The 16774-nt window shown below is 34.3% G+C and overlaps 1 protein-coding gene across 1 annotated transcript in view; it reads right to left on the bottom strand.

Annotated features, from left to right (window-relative positions):
• LOC149067535 (uncharacterized) overlaps positions 1-16774 on the bottom strand; it is a 35410-nt gene that overhangs the window by 8771 nt on the left and 9865 nt on the right. The window contains exons 3-8 of the mRNA XM_089252646.1: positions 15626-15691; positions 15148-15305; positions 7381-7525; positions 4787-4889; positions 4366-4502; positions 1598-2122 (exon numbers count right to left, since the gene is read on the bottom strand). Of these exons, the coding sequence (XP_089108772.1) occupies positions 1598-2122; positions 4366-4502; positions 4787-4889; positions 7381-7525; positions 15148-15305; positions 15626-15691 (1134 nt within the window). The remainder of the gene's footprint in view (positions 1-1597; positions 2123-4365; positions 4503-4786; positions 4890-7380; positions 7526-15147; positions 15306-15625; positions 15692-16774) is intronic.

The following is a 16774-nucleotide window of genomic DNA, read 5'->3' as shown; positions in this document are numbered from 1 at the left end:
GTATTCGCCTTTTTTTTTTGTTCTTCATTTGTCAGTTCTAAATAGTGAGAAATTTATTCTTTGGAAGTTGAGTAACAGCTTTCTAAATAGGTACAGTCAAGTGCCCATACTTGAGACAGTTTTGTGAACTTTACACTGAAAAATAAACCTCTTAATGAAACGTTAAAATAAAAATATAATAATAATACCTACATTCTAAAGGGTGTCTAGGCCCTTTGTACTGATAATTTGAAAATTTCAGGAGCACATATTTGGTATCTAAAAAAATAACGTGGCGTTTGTCCCAAGTTAGGGGTGTGGGTACCCTAACTTGGGACAGTATGGTTTTTGTGTGTCTTTACATGCTTAAGTACCTTAGTTTTAACTTGGGACTGGTTAAATCTTTATAAAAAGAAATCTTAAGACAATATTAGAATGTGTGAAAATAGTTCAGAAATCACTTTATTCATCAAAAATGTCACAACCTTTATAACAAAATCACAGTAAGTTCTCTGACGAAAAAATATCATACACCACACACATTCAAAGAAGGAACAAATGAACTAAGGAAATAGAAAAACTTGAAAAACGTTAATGTGTGTAGCAACTTTGGCTGACACGAACAAACAAAGAACAAAACATTGAAATGTTTGAAAAGCTAGAGGACAAAAGCAATTTCAGAAGACACTAAGAGGTTTCACAATTCTCTTTTATCTCATTTATTGAAACTTGTGAATGCAATGCGAACATCAAAAAATGAGAACACATCTGTTTTATCCATGTAAGTTCTCATAAATTGGATTGTGAACAACTCCCATCTGAACTAGCACTTCTACTCAAGCCAGGCTGCAACGAACAATAATGGTGATAAAAAAAAAAAGATTGAACCAGTGCCTTCTATAGGGAAGACCTTATCTAACATTGCCCTAAATCAGAGAAGCCCCTATGTCTAAATGTAACTTTGGTGGAAACCTTAGTAATTCATTAAAAACCTTACACATTTTCGCGGGAAACACATAAAAATCTTTTTCTAAACTGAAACTAATCATGAAATGTTAACAACCAACAAACATGATAACCTGCTTTGAACATAATCGTAACAACTGTCAGGTATGCCAACTTATTATAAAAAAAGGCTCGAATCGTCCCAAGTTAGGATGCTGTCCCAAGTATTATGGGCACTTGACTATATATTTTTAAATTGTGTGTGTATGTGTATATATTACTTTAACATCTAGAACAGTGTTTCCCACAGCGGGTGATGGAATGGTCCAGAGGGACGATAGAAGCTACAGGTATAAAATAGGATCCTATGGGTTCGCTTGAGTTAGCAGGCAATGAGAAAAAAATTTCAGAGAAAGGGGGCGATGGAAGGAAAAAAGTTCAGAAAACTATGCTCTAGAAAAACATTACAGTAGAACCTTGATAGTCTGATCCTTATTTATTCAGAACATTCTATTGTGCAAGGCTCATATTTCTATGTTATAATTTTGTCTCGGTCATGAGGGAATCATTGGCAATTCAGAAAATTCTCTGACTGAAAAAATAAGGATATTTATGAAGAAGCTTCACAACAATGATGCTTTTCTCAGCACATGTGAAACATAAATTAACTTACTCTTTTATCTTCCCAATATCTTGCCATAACTTCAGACCCTGGCTTGATGAAAGAATTTCCTTGGCTTTCAGTCCTTTCATTTTCATTTCTAGTCCTTGTATCACTCTCAAATTTACCGAAAGAATTACTCCTGAAATTGGGTGATGAGTAGCCATTCCGTGTGTCAGATCTGGTATCAGTGTCATACTTTGGTTGACTCCGTTCCTCATATCTGTTCCTTGCGTCAAAATTTCTGAATCTGTCTGATTCAGGTTTCCTAAAATTATCTGTCCTAAACTGCTGGGTTTTCCTTTCATTTCTTTCATTCCTTTGTGAAGTTTGATATTTCTCAGGAGTTCGAGTAGGACTACCAACAGACATAGATTGAAACTTATTTTGAATATTGTGCACTGGACTGTGAATGCCATTTCCCATTTCATTCTTTGGGAAAAACTCTTTCCCGAAATTCATAGACTGCTGATCACGAACATTACTTGTCTGAGCCTTTCCTTGTTGATCATTACCGGTGACTGAATTTGCATGTTTCTACCAAATAGATTTGAGAATAAGTAAACAATTTTTGTAAATAGTGAACTAATTTTTTTTCCAATATATATATTGTAAAAAAATTCATTATTATATATATAATTAGCGCTATTATATATATATGAACTAATAGCTAGTATGTATGTGTGCATATACGGGGTGATTATAAAAAAACTATCCCGACATATGGGCCCCTAACTATCATACCATTCACAGAAACTGAATGAAATTTTGGCATAAGGTATTTTGAGGTACGCGCTCAAGAATGATATGGAAAACAACAGTGTCACTCTAACAGTTACGGTTACAGTGAGAAAATTTCGAAAATATCAAATGGCAACACCAAGTTTTTTGTATTGGAATGCAATTTCCATAGTGAAAAACACTAAATAGCGTTGGAATGGCACCTGTAGCACGAAAATCCCCGGAGCTAGGCAAGGAAAAAGTAAAAAGGACTTTGCCGTGCACTAGAGCATTAATGTTCGTTTCATTCGTCACACCGTTTCTTCGGCAGAGATCCAAGCCTGATTAGTCCTCCACAAGGTCATGTGAAAAATTTGTGAAACACAATAAAATGCTTAATTTTATGCTGCTTCTCTGTCCTTATTGGTTGTCCTCACTTTTAGCCTATCTACCGCCGGTGATTTTCATGCTACAGTTGCCGTTCGAACACTATTTAGGGTTTTTCACAATGGAGATCACATTCCAATACAAAAAACCTTGGTGTTGCCATTTGATATTTTCGAAATTTTCTCACTGTAACCATAACTGTTAAAGTGACACTGTTGTTTTCCATATCATTCTTGAGTGCATACATCAAAATACCTTATGCCAAAATTTCATTCAGTTTCTGTGAATGGTATGATAGTTAGGAACCCATATGTCGGGATAGTTTTTTTATAATCACCCTGTATACACAATAGCTAGAGATACATAAATTTCACAAAAAACTCAAAATTAGAAATTTTGCATTTATGCACAAAAAAAAAATTCTGATCAGAAATTTTGCATTTGTGCACAAAAAAATTTTTCAAATTAAAAATTTTTTTTTTTCCAGCAAAAATTCTAATCACACCATTTTTTCAAAAGCAGGCCATATGGTCACAAATATTTTGCTTGGTAAACGATGGTATGCAGCTTTGATCTGAAAGAAAATCATGTTTATTCCAGGAACCCCAAGGCTGAAGATCTGTTAGCCTCCTGCCAGGGTTGCTGGGTAAGTTTGAGCTGTTCCAGCCGACAATTTTAGTCTGTCATTTAGTTCCAGATGGGCTTTGTCTGATCATCTTTTTTTAAATGCATACTAGAGATTGTATGTTTATGCAAAGTATCCCTCTTCAACCCCTTACAGACTTATGTTTCAAAATTTGAACATAGGGGATGTTTATATCACTTAATTAGTACTTTGTGGTTTTCTCTTTCAATTGATTTCTTCTTAGAACAGCCCATATTGATATGTCTATAATGGCCAGTGAATTTTGAATATATCACTGGAAGTATTAGCTAAATGAACCATCAATGCAGGGTTTAAGCTAGATAAAAAATTCCTTTCGCAAAAAAGCGAAAATGGGGAGAAAAGCTTGCTACAATGCTAATGTAATGATTGATGGTTGGATGTCTACTTATTCCATACTTCCTTTACACATTTTTATGAAAGTGGCTACCACTTCTTTCACATTCTAAGATTTTCTTTCACATTTTTCGCAAAATGCGACCGTAGCCTAAACCCTGCATCAATGGCAAAAATATATAAGCAAGTGTTTTTAAGTAGTGCTGATAGACTTAGTAGCTCTATTTACATGGGAAATGCAAAAGCCGTTTTCCCCCCTTTGGTAATAGGTAAAATTTGCAAACCATTATGGGAAAAGGATATGAAACTGCAAAAAAGGTGTACATTTTTCCTTCTCTTTCTTTCCCAACGGGGGAAAAAATTGCCAAGAAGGTTCTGTTCACCAAATCACCTCGATTTAAATCTCAATCTTGCACTTGTAAATAGGGTAGTCAAAGCCAAGATTTTTGCAGAAAAGTAGTAAACAATCAAATTTTCACATTTATTCATCAAAATCGGCATATATTGCATCTATCATATTTATTTCTTAAATTTTGCATTTTTTGCATTTATTTTGTAAATACAAAATTTATGTATCACGAATAATAGCTAACCACAATTTTTAGCAATATCAACATGTCTTTCCAAACTTCCAAATGTTATTTTTATTTGTATATATGGTAATAAAACATACATCTTTTCCACCTCCAAAAACTTTGACTTTTCCTTCCTTTGCTTTAGAAACTTCAGCAATATTGGCCAATCGTTGCTGTTTGAATACTGTGTGTTCTTTTTCTTCTTTGGCTTCTTGTTCGAGGGATTTGAAATTTCCTACAAATAATTCAATACTTCTAAATTTCAATCAGTTTATAGACTATAATTTTTATTTTTATTGCAAATGTTTGTAACGTTGATAAAGGTGGGGACATCAAACTTGAAACTATTGGAAAAAACTAAGTCTGATGACTTACTAAATTAATAACAATTTTGCAATAGTAGAAATTCATTCATTTCAATTTAATCATACTTTTGTAATATTAAATCAGTATTTGAAAGGAAAAAAATTGAGAATTTTCCAATTTTCTTCTCAAAAAAGAACATTTTCGGTTTCTTACCAACACTCTTGGAATCTTTATAATTTATAGATTTCCCAAAAGGTATCCATGGAGGTGGACCATCATCAGTGCCTTCCCCTCTCCGAACATGGGAGGCAAGACTCTAGAAAAAGTATTTTATCAAATTACTATTTCCAAGGAATAGAGTGAAACAAAGGGAAAAAAATTAAAAATATCTTTCTTAATCAATGTTCATTATAGGATAGAAGACTGCTCACAAAAACATGACCCACAACAACCTAGTTCCTACCAATAATTTTATATCTATATCCCCCAAAGCAGAATGTTTTGCATTGTTCTGCAATGAGCCCTCGACTGACTGGAAATGTTCTGCAGTTCCCGTAATAGTGTTTTCTACATTTTTCTTAAAATTCTTCCGGATTGTTCTGCAATAGCACAGATTGTTCTGCGACGTACGTCACATACTTTGGCATATTCTGCTTTGGGGGTCTACACCTACTAACTTACATATTAAGTAATTCAATAAAAACTCATGTGTGTGTGTGTAATAAAGTGCAGCCTCATTCCAATGATACTTGATGTAATGATAAATCCCTCTACTTCGATATTTTTTCACGTCTTGTTTAGAATTGCTTATAGTCTAATATTAAACTCTTGTTACAACAATATCCTTTACTATGAAAGATCTCTCTAAAACAACATTCTTGAAGATATTTTGAAATCGCTACAAAGATGTGTACTTATATTTTACTCAAATTCAATATATTTTCTAATTCCTTGCCAGTTTTTTGGTCTTCTCAGTGTGTCTAATATGGCACATGATGGTAATATTACCTCTTGATATAATGATAATCCCTCAACAAAAATATTTTTAATGTAATTTTGGTTTTACACAATATTTTTCCCTTGTGTGGCATGTAAAAAGCTGCAGAATTTCCATGAAAAATCTTTCTTTTGGTCATTTTTCTGGTTGTGGTACATACATTCCAGCTGCTTGTTTACCGAAAATTATTTTACTTATTTGTATTCCAACACCAGCAAAAGAGTGGATGTATACATTACCATTAAAGTGTATAATTCAATTATTTCATAGAACTAGTTACTTCATGAAATAACTGATGAATTCAGTTAAAGGGTGTAATAGAACACTTTAAGTAGTTATTCTATGAAATAACTAATGATAGACTTTTAAAGTGTATCAAAGAATTTGACTGAATTTTACAGCATACAAAATGTTAATTTAGTTATTAAGGTAAAAGAAACACGCTTACCTTTAATCCCTACTGAAAGCTAAATGTAGAGATGTAAAATTTTCGAGAATAATCTTTCGGAGATTATTCTCATCAAGAATATTTGAGAATATTCTCTGGTAGTCCTACTATTATAAATAACTTGAGAATATTCTTATAAGTTTTTGATGAGAATATTCTCCTGTTATTTATAATATAGTTACATATAATATCCTTGAGAATATTCTCTGGAAGGACTACTTTCATAAATTACTAGGGAATATTCTTATAGAAAATAATAATAATTATTCTGAAGTTATTAATAATAGTCCTTCCAGAGAATATTATCGAATATTCTCCTAGATGAAAATATTCTTCAGTTAGCGAAATCTTTCCAGAGAGTATTATCAAGAATATATGTAATAACATGTATTATAATAAATAATCTCGATAAATAACTTGAGAATAATTATTATTTTCGATAAGAATATTCTCTAGTAATTTATAATAGTAGTCCTTTAAGAGAATATGCTCCGTCCCTGTCTCTCTTCCCATCAAGAAGATGGGAATATTGAAGTTTGTAGACACCACAATATTAAAGTTTGAAAGCAAGAAAATTAAACCAACATGGCTGATTTGCACAACTTTTAAAGAAATGTGAAATACACAGAATTTAGGTGTATGTGCATTGAAGAAAACAACAGTTCTGTATCTTAGAATGAAGGTAATTATATAAGAATAGCTTCCTTTATCAATCAACTTTGGCTTAATTCTTTTGCTTTGAACTTATTTCTGAAAATTTATCACATTTTAAAATAATCTTCTAAGGTTTTAATCTCAAGGTTTCTAAAATCTTCATAACCATAACCAAACTTTTAAAACTTCTCATCATGACCTGGAGAATATTCTCAAACTAAAAAAGTTATCATTATGGGTAATTATACCAAAAATTATTGTTGTAAATGTTTCAGGCAATGAAAACTGATTCATATTTCACAATATCAACAAAATTAGTAAAAAAATTTAAATTATTTAAAAGAAAAATGAATATTCTCGATTATTCTCCAATTTTTGCATCCAGGAGAATATTCTCAGAATATTCTTGTTCTACGAGAATATTCTCACCTCACATCTCTAGCTAAATGTATGTTTCTTTTTACACTTTAATCATTATTCTATGAAATAACTAAAAGTATAGAATACTAGTGAGTTTCACGATTTAACTGACTCGATGAGTTATTTCATGAAATAACTAGGTATACTATAGAATAACAGATTTCATACCTTAATGGTAGCATATATAACACATATAATAAGTCGAACTAAGAAATTTTTGTGCTTTTCAATGTATATTATTTGTAGACAAAAGGCACGAAATTGTGGTATATCTCAAAATCTGTTTACCTTTCCAAGTTCCCATTTATCTACCATAGTAGATACATGGCCACCTAAAACTGTGAACTGTTTATCACCAAGAAGAAGAAATCCATTTTGCACTTGTACTTTCATTGGTTGAATGTAGATCTTGGTACCTGGAGGTGTGTCTAATCTAAGGAGAGAAAAAGTTATTTCACATTTTATTTTTGGACAAAAATTTGTTTGGCGATAAAATTTTTTTATTACTTCTTTTAAAATCAAAAAATGTGTCTAATCAGACGTGCCAACTTTTGAAACCCGGAGATTCTCCTGAGGGGGGTACCCCCCCCACCCCCAACACTCATAGACTCGATCAAAAAAAAGTTAGTCTTTTTCGAAAAAAATTTTCGAAAAAGAAAAAAAAAATTTAATTAAGAAAAAGTTCCAAACCCCCCCCCCCCACAAGGCAGGTTCTGCATTGCCCCTGAGCAGAATATAATTCCATGTCAGTCTTTCCATGCAGAATAGAGAAATCACATCTACATACTGTTCATAAAACATAAGTGTTTCTTTTCGTGGATGCTATCAGTGATTGATAATCTGAGTATATGAACTCTTAAAAGCTTGATGTTTAGCTTTATATAGCTTAAAGTTTTATATTTTCTTTGCATATTTAATCAGAGGAAACAGTTAAAAAAACTTCAAAATACAAAGCTGCTGATGAAAAAACTTGTGTTTACCGCACGGCTGTTAATGGAATACAATAACGATTATACAGGAATTTGGGCAACTAAGGTCGTGCCCCTGATGAATGATTGCCGATAAACACTACGAAAACGAAGTCGCGTCTTTGCCAGTTGCTTAAATGCGGTCACAGAGTTTTTTAAGGCTGCTCGATGGAAACGACTACGGCTGTCCTCAGGATGTTTTCCCTAACGACAACGGTAATTGTTGATGCCACGACAACGTGGAAAGCTCGCGTAAAATCTAATTTTCTGCCAAAATCCGGAGAAATTTTAACAAATCCAGAGAGCGAGAGGAAGGATGAATAATCCGGAGTCTCCCGCCTAAATCGGGAGAGTTGGCAGGTCTGTGTCTAATTAAAAAGAACCATTCAAAAAATGAGTAAGCTCTTACTAGGTAACATATATCATTTATAACATCAGAAGTTAAAACATGGTGTAGTTACTACGTTAACTTCTCAATTCCTTTCCAAATCCGCCATTATGCAAACTTTTCCAGTGGAAATACTCATGAACTCAATTCCACAAAGATATATAATGAATAATTTGAGTGAAAAGAACTGATTTTCAAACTTGTTTTTCAATAATGCAGTATTGCATAATTCCTTCTAGGATTTGGGAAAGTTGCAGTTAAAAAAACGAATACAGAACAATGTTTCATATCATTGCCATATAAAGAAACACTTTAAGCCATGTACAAGCTTCACAGGCGTTGAATATGTACACTCTTGGCACCATATTAAATGTTATAGTTTTCCCAACATGCTATAACCAATGCTAGTGACTGCATGCGTGATCCTTCTTCTAACAAATTGTAGTCTGCAGATGCAGATACTTGAATTTGATACTTTATGCTAATTTTCCATGGGACTGTCAGAGAAGACATATTTAGCAAATTCTAACATACACACAGTAGGCTTTTTTACCCTTGAAAATGCCCATATTGTGTTATCAAATGTCTATCACCCATCTCTGCTTCTACAGAATTTTCCAAGTGCTGACATCAAGCCAATCCCTTAAATCAAAGGTTCTTAAACTGCATGCAATGGAGCCCTGGCATGCTGTCAATCTTTGTCAGGGGCAGCACTGTCACAAATATTTTTCAAAGAAACTTTGTTAACCCTTCCCAACAGTGTGCCCAGTTTGGGCACACCTAAAAATGACCTTTTCAAATAATGAAAATAAAAGATAAATTAAATGAAAATTAGTTTAAGGATTACGTGGAACCTTCTTTATTATTATTATTTTGTAATTGTAGCAATGTGTGACAAAGCCCAGATATTTTGCAAATTTGATTTATCAATGGAACACATTTTCACATTCCTCCTGCTGAAAATCAGGCCTACTTAATTTAAAAATATATAACACTTTATAGGGGGTTTTGTGATCTCTGCTATGCCGGTAAAAGAGTTAATGATTAACTTGAAGTGTCTCCAAATAGAGCTATCCCAAAGTAGGCCGACACAGTCCTGAAAGCAGTAGCAGCTACCAGTCATTTTATTGTGAGAAATTAAGACATCAGAATCGAAAATAGTGATTGCTCAAGAGAATACAGAAGTTATAAGAGGTAAACCAATTCCATGGCCTCGAAGATCACAAGATATCAAACCACTTGACTTTTTCTCATGGGGATATGTCAAGGACATCGTCTGGACCAGTGGTTCTCAACCTTTTTTGACTCGCGGAGCCCTTTTTTAGCAAAAGAATTCTATGGCGGAGCCTTATAGACCAATTTATTTAATTATTCATCAAAGTTACTGATGTATTTTTACTATTTAAAAATATTTATAATTATTTTTTTAAATTTTCCTCGAGCCCCTGGAGAGTGCACAAGAAGCACCGGTTGAGGATCGTTGGTCTAGACCATTGGTTCTCAACCTTTTTTTGTCCATGGCCCCCTTTCAACCATTTCTCATTCCTGTGGCCCCCTTGCGAACATGAATAATTTTCTACCCCCCCCCTCCTTCCCCGTTTTCCCATTAGAAGATAATTATTTAAAAATTGTCTGAAGTATAAATATTTTTGAATTTAATTTGAATAATTTTTAGTTTATGAAAATAACGAAAAAGCAAAATAAACATAATAGAATACAGTAAAAGTTGAATAAATCCCTTGGGGTCACAAAGTGTCTGTATCATCGTAATGTTACTTTTTGTGAAGTTTATTGTTTTGTGTTTTTCTCAGTTTGATTTGTATGTTTTATGTGTTGTGTCAGTCCAATTAAAAAAAATATTTTTAATCAATGTAAACTCTGTGCTTGAAGACGGCACAATGTCATCAAGTTACTCTTTACTGGATGATAAAATTTGTATTTTTTCCAAATTAGTTTTTTTTTTTTTGTGTGTAAAAGATTATGGTTTCATCGAGAAATGCCAGTTGTAGTTTCCAAAATACACATTCTTGTAATGATAAAAATCAAAAAAAGTGGTAGCAAGCAGTTTTGTTAATTTTATTCTCTTCCTGCGGATAAAAGTAGTAATGAGGGAGTAGCCATACAAATGAATCACAATTGAAAAGTTCAACCTTCCGCATCGTTTTCAACAATAATACATGTATCAAGGATATAGGTTCATGTTGTAGCCCTACTATGAATTTTAAAAAATTAACTAAAATACGTGTGAAAACTTTTTAAATATTTGTTTGAACCATTCATTCCAGAGAAATCATGTACGCAGTGACAAAGTTGTTCATGTGAACATAATAATGATTCATTATCAGGATTTCAAGCCCATTGGAAAATATAAATCAGATTTTCAAATAAGAAAATTGTCAGTTTGTTGACTTCAATTTCGATACGGTGAAAATCTGATATTTCGTTGGATGGCAAGCTGCCTTCAAGTGGCTTTTTGGTTCATAATGTGACTGCTCTCTCGCAGGTGAACAAAGCAATGTGCGTGTTGGCTTTAACACAGCACAATATTTCACATAACAGTCCGTACTATATTTAATATACAGGGCGCATAGGTAATGGGGCATATGGAATTTTACTGGCGAACCATTGGTCCTAGAGGCATACTTCCAGTTGGAAAAAGTACCCGAATAATGTGTAGTACTCAGATATTTGATTCATGTTGCCAGGGGTTGCATAGTTATTAAAATAAAAATGTTAACTTTTTATGCGGACACCCTGTGCCCCAAAACCCAATTGGAAAGTTGTTTCCTGGTCTCCAACAAAAAAACAAAACAAAAAAAAACCAGTCTTTCGTAATTACGAAGTGATTTCTCGGGTCTCTTGGAGTTCCAGTCTAATTGGGTTTGACCAAAGTATATTAATAAAGGGTATTTAATACGCTTTGGGTTTGACTGTATTTCCCCCCCAAAAAATCTGACATTTTTGCAGCAAAGTAATTCAACTTCGACAATTTGATCTGAAAACAGTTCTTTTTATAATGATTATGTCCTTATTACTTTTATAAATTTAGGAAGGAAACAAAAGGAAGTAAGGGTGGGGAGAAAAATAAAAATGGCCAAGATTGGCTCGGTTGGGCATAAATGCCTTGAAATTCCACTAGTGCGCAAGGGGATTCATGCCTCATTCTCAGTTTTACGACAAAATTTCACATTTATGGGATGTTTGACTATGGGCACAATTAATCTTTATATATGTTACCAGCAAAGTATGAAATCCAGGCATTCTATAGAATGCCTAAACACAATCCAGGCAAAGTATGAAATATCTTCTTCCAACAAATCTCTTCAGGGGCGGTATAAAATATTACATAAAATTAAAACTTCACAGAGTTTTCTTTTTTTTCTGGAAACATTACCCTTTCGCTCTCGTGAAAAGGATCTGTTGAGGGGCGGTATAAAATATTACAATTTCATCGAATTGAAATTTCACAGAATTTTCGTCATTTTTTCCCGGAAACGTTTCCCTTTCGCTCTCGTGAAAAAGGATCTGTTGAGGGGCAGTATAAAATATTACAATTTCGTCGCATTAAAATTTCACAGAATTTTCGCCATTTTTTCCCGGAAATGTTTCCTTTTCGCTCTCTTGAGAAGGGATCCCTTGAGGGGCGGTGTTGTCAAATTAAAATTTCACAGTTTTCAATTTAAAACGTTTTCCTTTAGCTCTCTTGAGAAGGAATCCCTTGCAGGGCGGTGTCGTCAAATTTTAATGTGTGAAAATGAAATTAACTGTGTGAAAATTTAATTTTCACACAGTTTTCTTCAATTTTTCCGGGAAACCTTAACGTCTGGCTCTCTGGAGAAATTTTAATTCGATGAAATTGTAATATTTTATACTGCCCCTCAACAGATCCTTTTTCACGAGAGCCAAAGGGAAACGTTTCCGGAAAAAAAAAAGAATTCTGTGAAATTTTAATTTTATGTAATATTTTATACCGCCGCTAAAGAGATTTGTTGGAAGAAGATATTTCATACTTTGCCTGGATTGTGTTTAGGCATTCTATAGAATGACTAGTCATTCTATAGAATGCCTAGGCAAAGTATAGAATAAAACCGGTATTTCATACTTTGCCTGCAAGGACCAAGCATTGTATAAAATGCCTAGGCATTATATAAGAAATTATATAATGCCCCCCACTCAACCAAGGGTCAAACAAGTGAAAAAACAAATTTTTCCTTTGCCTTCATTTGACTATTGTGGATCAAATTCGGAATGAGGGTATGGGCCCCTCGGCTGGGATCTTTTGCATGCCTCCTCCCAGTCAGATTTCTCACGGCCCCTTCTATAGTTAATTTATAGCCTGAAAAAGCCACAAAATTATGAGAATTATCCTGGGCTCTTGCGGGGGCCACACATGGGTGAGGGAACCAAAATTCACACATAGCCCTTGTAATAGAGTACAGGGGTGGCACTTGGCCATGCGACCCATTGCGGCCACACAGGGCACCGCTTGCTAAATCCGGGGTGAATAGGTAAAATTCAATTTGCCAAAAAAACAAAACTGTCGACTCTGGAGGGGTGCAAAATCGAATATGAAGGGCCGAATAAATGTTTTGTTAGGAATTATTTGGATAAATTGTGAGGGAGGAGCATGACCTTCTAAGGGTAGGGCTGACAGGACTCCAGCTTGAGACCCGGGATTAAATCCTTATAACTTTTCTTTTTTCACTCTATAAATTAACTGTAGAATGGGCCCCACGAAAGATTCCCTGACGCAGGAGATAGGGGCTATGGAGGGAGCAAAAGGTAGGAGTCGCAAAAAAATAAATCCCACACAGGTACAGATTTTGTCTCGAGCCGCCCAGATAGCATACATTCTTTGGTATTACGATAAGAGGCCTTGTCTATTTTCTCAACGTTTCCGTTGTTGAGGTATAGTATGACTCAAAAGCGTGATGCCGTGAATTTTTACGGTGTTAAATTTTGTTGTCTTAAGTAAAGGCTACGCTGCCGCCCCTTACAACTTGCCGCCGGGTGCGCCGAACCCCTTGCACCCTTGCTTAAGCCACCCCTGTCCCCATACATGATCACAGCAATTTAGTTTTAAAAAATTAAATTTCGCGGGTATTTTTCCTCATGTATGGTTTGGTCTCTTGGAGTTCGTTATAACTGAATTCGACTTTATTTCTTTTCAGCAGAGGCAATGGATTGGCACCCCCTTACAAAATTCATAAAAATTACCCCAGAGCAATCATTCTATATTCGATTTTTATAAATATATTCCCCATCAGACCACTCAGTGCTGGCTGAATATAGCTTTGTGCTAAACTAGATGGCTATCCATTTGTAATTGCATGAAAACGCGCGCGCGATGGGTTTTTTACAAACTTTCATTTTTCACCCATCTACTTCTTGGATTACATTTACTACCAGCACTCAAAAGAATGTTAATGAATGGTCAATAAATCTTTGTTTTCTTTATGGCAGTCCTCTTTGAATGAAAAGTCTGGACACACACAATTTTCTCTCTTTACAGTTATTCCATTTCATTTAAACCTCTTCCATAGTTTGCGTCAGGGCCTACTATCACCCCCAAGTCGTAAAACCACTGAGATTACATGAACCACTTTTTTTTATTTCCTTCCTCACGTTAATGTTACTTGAATGGGAAAAAATTACGAAAAAGATATTCTATGCATTTTGTTTGAAATTAAATTTTCTTAGTCAGAGTGACTAAGAAAATTTAATGTCACAAATTTATTCGTGGCCCCCGTATCAGTAGCCATGGCTCCCCTTTTGCAAGATTTTCATCCGTGGCCCCCCCCCCCCGAAATATCCTAGGGCCCCCCTGGGGCCATATGGGCCCCGGTTGAGAACCACTGGTCTAGACCATAGTTTCCCAACCTTTTTTTGTCTCATCGCCCCTTCTTCAGAAATTTTTTTCTCCCATCGCCCCCAACGCGATCCAACCCATAGGATCCTATGTTATACCTGCAGCTTCTACCGCCCCCCTGGAACATTCCATCTCCCCCCCCCCCCAGGGGCATTAACACTCACGTTGGGAATCACTGGTCTAGGCCTTTATGCCCCCACCTAATGAATTGAAATTGCAAAGCTGAGCAAATAATTACAAAAGCAATGCTGGCAACAGGAAGAAAAAGACACCAAACCCTTCTTTGAATGTGCTGTGAGCAAACACATGTGCCCATGTGCAAAGAAGGAGTGGGATATGAAAAAAAAGTAGTTTCACGGCTGTCTGCACATGTGTAAGGATTCCATGAGTAGCACAAAGAACTATGTCCATAACAAATTTCGTCTAAATTTCATTTACCTTTCGTTTTTAACTCAAATAATATGAAAAAAACAATTAATATTAATGTAATAATCATGCATAATTCTTGTAAAATAAATAAATCAACAACCATCCATTTTCTTCAAAGTGTAGAATTATGATTCAAAACTGTTATACCACAAATGCTGAAAAACACTTGGAAGAAAATTGAATTCTCGATGCATTTCAAACTGCAAAAAGGCACCATGTGAAAAATATTTAACATTTTTTATATCATTATCAAAATTTTCAGAATACTTGATAATTGTTTTTTTTGTTGTCATAGTTTCTATTTCAAAGTTATAGGGTAAAGAAAGCATGGACGATAATTCCTGTATATTCACATCAGCACTACAAAAGTATCACTTTAAAGCCTTCTTGAATTGACCTACGTTATGCTTTTCCACTGGCCCCACTGTAAGCAGTTTACGAAAACATGACCATCAGTGACCAGCATCCTTAGGAGTGGTGGAGCACTGCTGCTAGTTGCGTACTTCGGAGAAGTCACGTTCTTTAACTTCTGAATTTGAAGAACACAAGGTCCAGAAATCTATAAAAATGTGTGCAATAAATTAATGAAATTCATTATTAAAAGACTAAATACTACTCAATATGCAACTCAGATTAAAAAAGTGTGATGCCAACTATTGAAGAATAAAAAATATTGCACACACATCAAAAATAAATAAAAAAAGGATTTTCATCCTTTTGTACATCTGATTTCAGTAATTGAACGATTATAACTTTGGTTGAATGATAAGTTCATAAACAATAAAAACCAGTAGCTAAAAAACAAATTAAAGAAACCAGGTTCTTGGTTCTTTTATCAAATAAGTTTATAATATAAAATTCATATAAATAGATACATACAAAATCAGTTTTTTCTTTATGTATTTCATCAGAAAGAAATGGACCACCAATTTCTCGAAGATCCGTCTACAACAGAAATGTTTCTTAATAAATATGTTGGAAAATAAATATACACTCATGATCTTTAAAATAATCTCTATCAGAAAGGTGAGAAAGTTTGGTGAAGCATAAATTGCCCATAGAATTTATGATGAAATTATAATCTAATTAATTTGACTGTGCTTATAGGTTTCCTAAATTTTTGATTGATAATACCCAAAGTTTAACTGATTTAATACACGTCTGAAGTTCCCATAAATATGAGAGAACATTCTCAAATGAACTTGATATAGATTTTTATAAATATACGTCCTGACGACATGTGTCAGGTGATGGAATTCAGATAATTTAATAGATAACTAACAAACGTGTGTCAAATTGGTTGTACTTGCGACCCCATTGGGAAGCTGACCAGATGCAAACCTTATAAAGAACCCTAATTACAATCTGTTTTAACAACCTGTCAGTTTGATTCAAAAAAAAAAAAATTAGATATCCTTTTATATCTTACTAACTATAATACCTGGCACTGCCTGGGTTTTCTCCATACTGTGAGCATAAGAGAAGCGACAAACCATTGTAAAGGGATAAACATGTCTGAAACGCAATGTTTGAGAACCACAGCAACCAAAGTAAGAATTCTGAGTGTCGTTGCTGAGCAAGGTTTAAGCTGGATAAAAATTTCCTTTTGCAAAAAAGCGAAAATAGGGGAAAAGCTTTAGCAAAATGCTACAATGCTAATGTAATGATTGAATCCGTTGGATGTCTACTCATTTTGCACCTCCTGTACGCATTTTTGCGGAAGTGTGGCTACTACTTCTTTTGCATTCTACAATTTTCTTTCGCATTTTGCAAAAAATGCAACCGTAGCTTAAAACCTGTTGCTGAGCCCCATGGAACCATTTTGCTCAACATTTTTCCCACCCATTTCGGGCATTTGCCTATCTTGGACGAACTTTTAAAATAGCCCATTGTTCAGGTAAGGTCATGTTGGATATATATGCAAAATTTGGTGAAGATCAGCCTAAAATTGTAAATTTGTATAAATAACATATAGGGCATAACACAGAACGTTTCTGAGAGCATTCTTTAGTGTAAATCATAGTTTCC

Source organism: Pholcus phalangioides, unplaced genomic scaffold (assembly GCF_987345545.1).
Source record: "Pholcus phalangioides strain wild (caught in Gottingen) unplaced genomic scaffold, Ppha-v1.0 ptg000030l_1, whole genome shotgun sequence".
Taxonomy (NCBI): domain Eukaryota; kingdom Metazoa; phylum Arthropoda; class Arachnida; order Araneae; family Pholcidae; genus Pholcus; species Pholcus phalangioides.
This window is presented reverse-complemented; position numbering and strand designations above follow the sequence as displayed.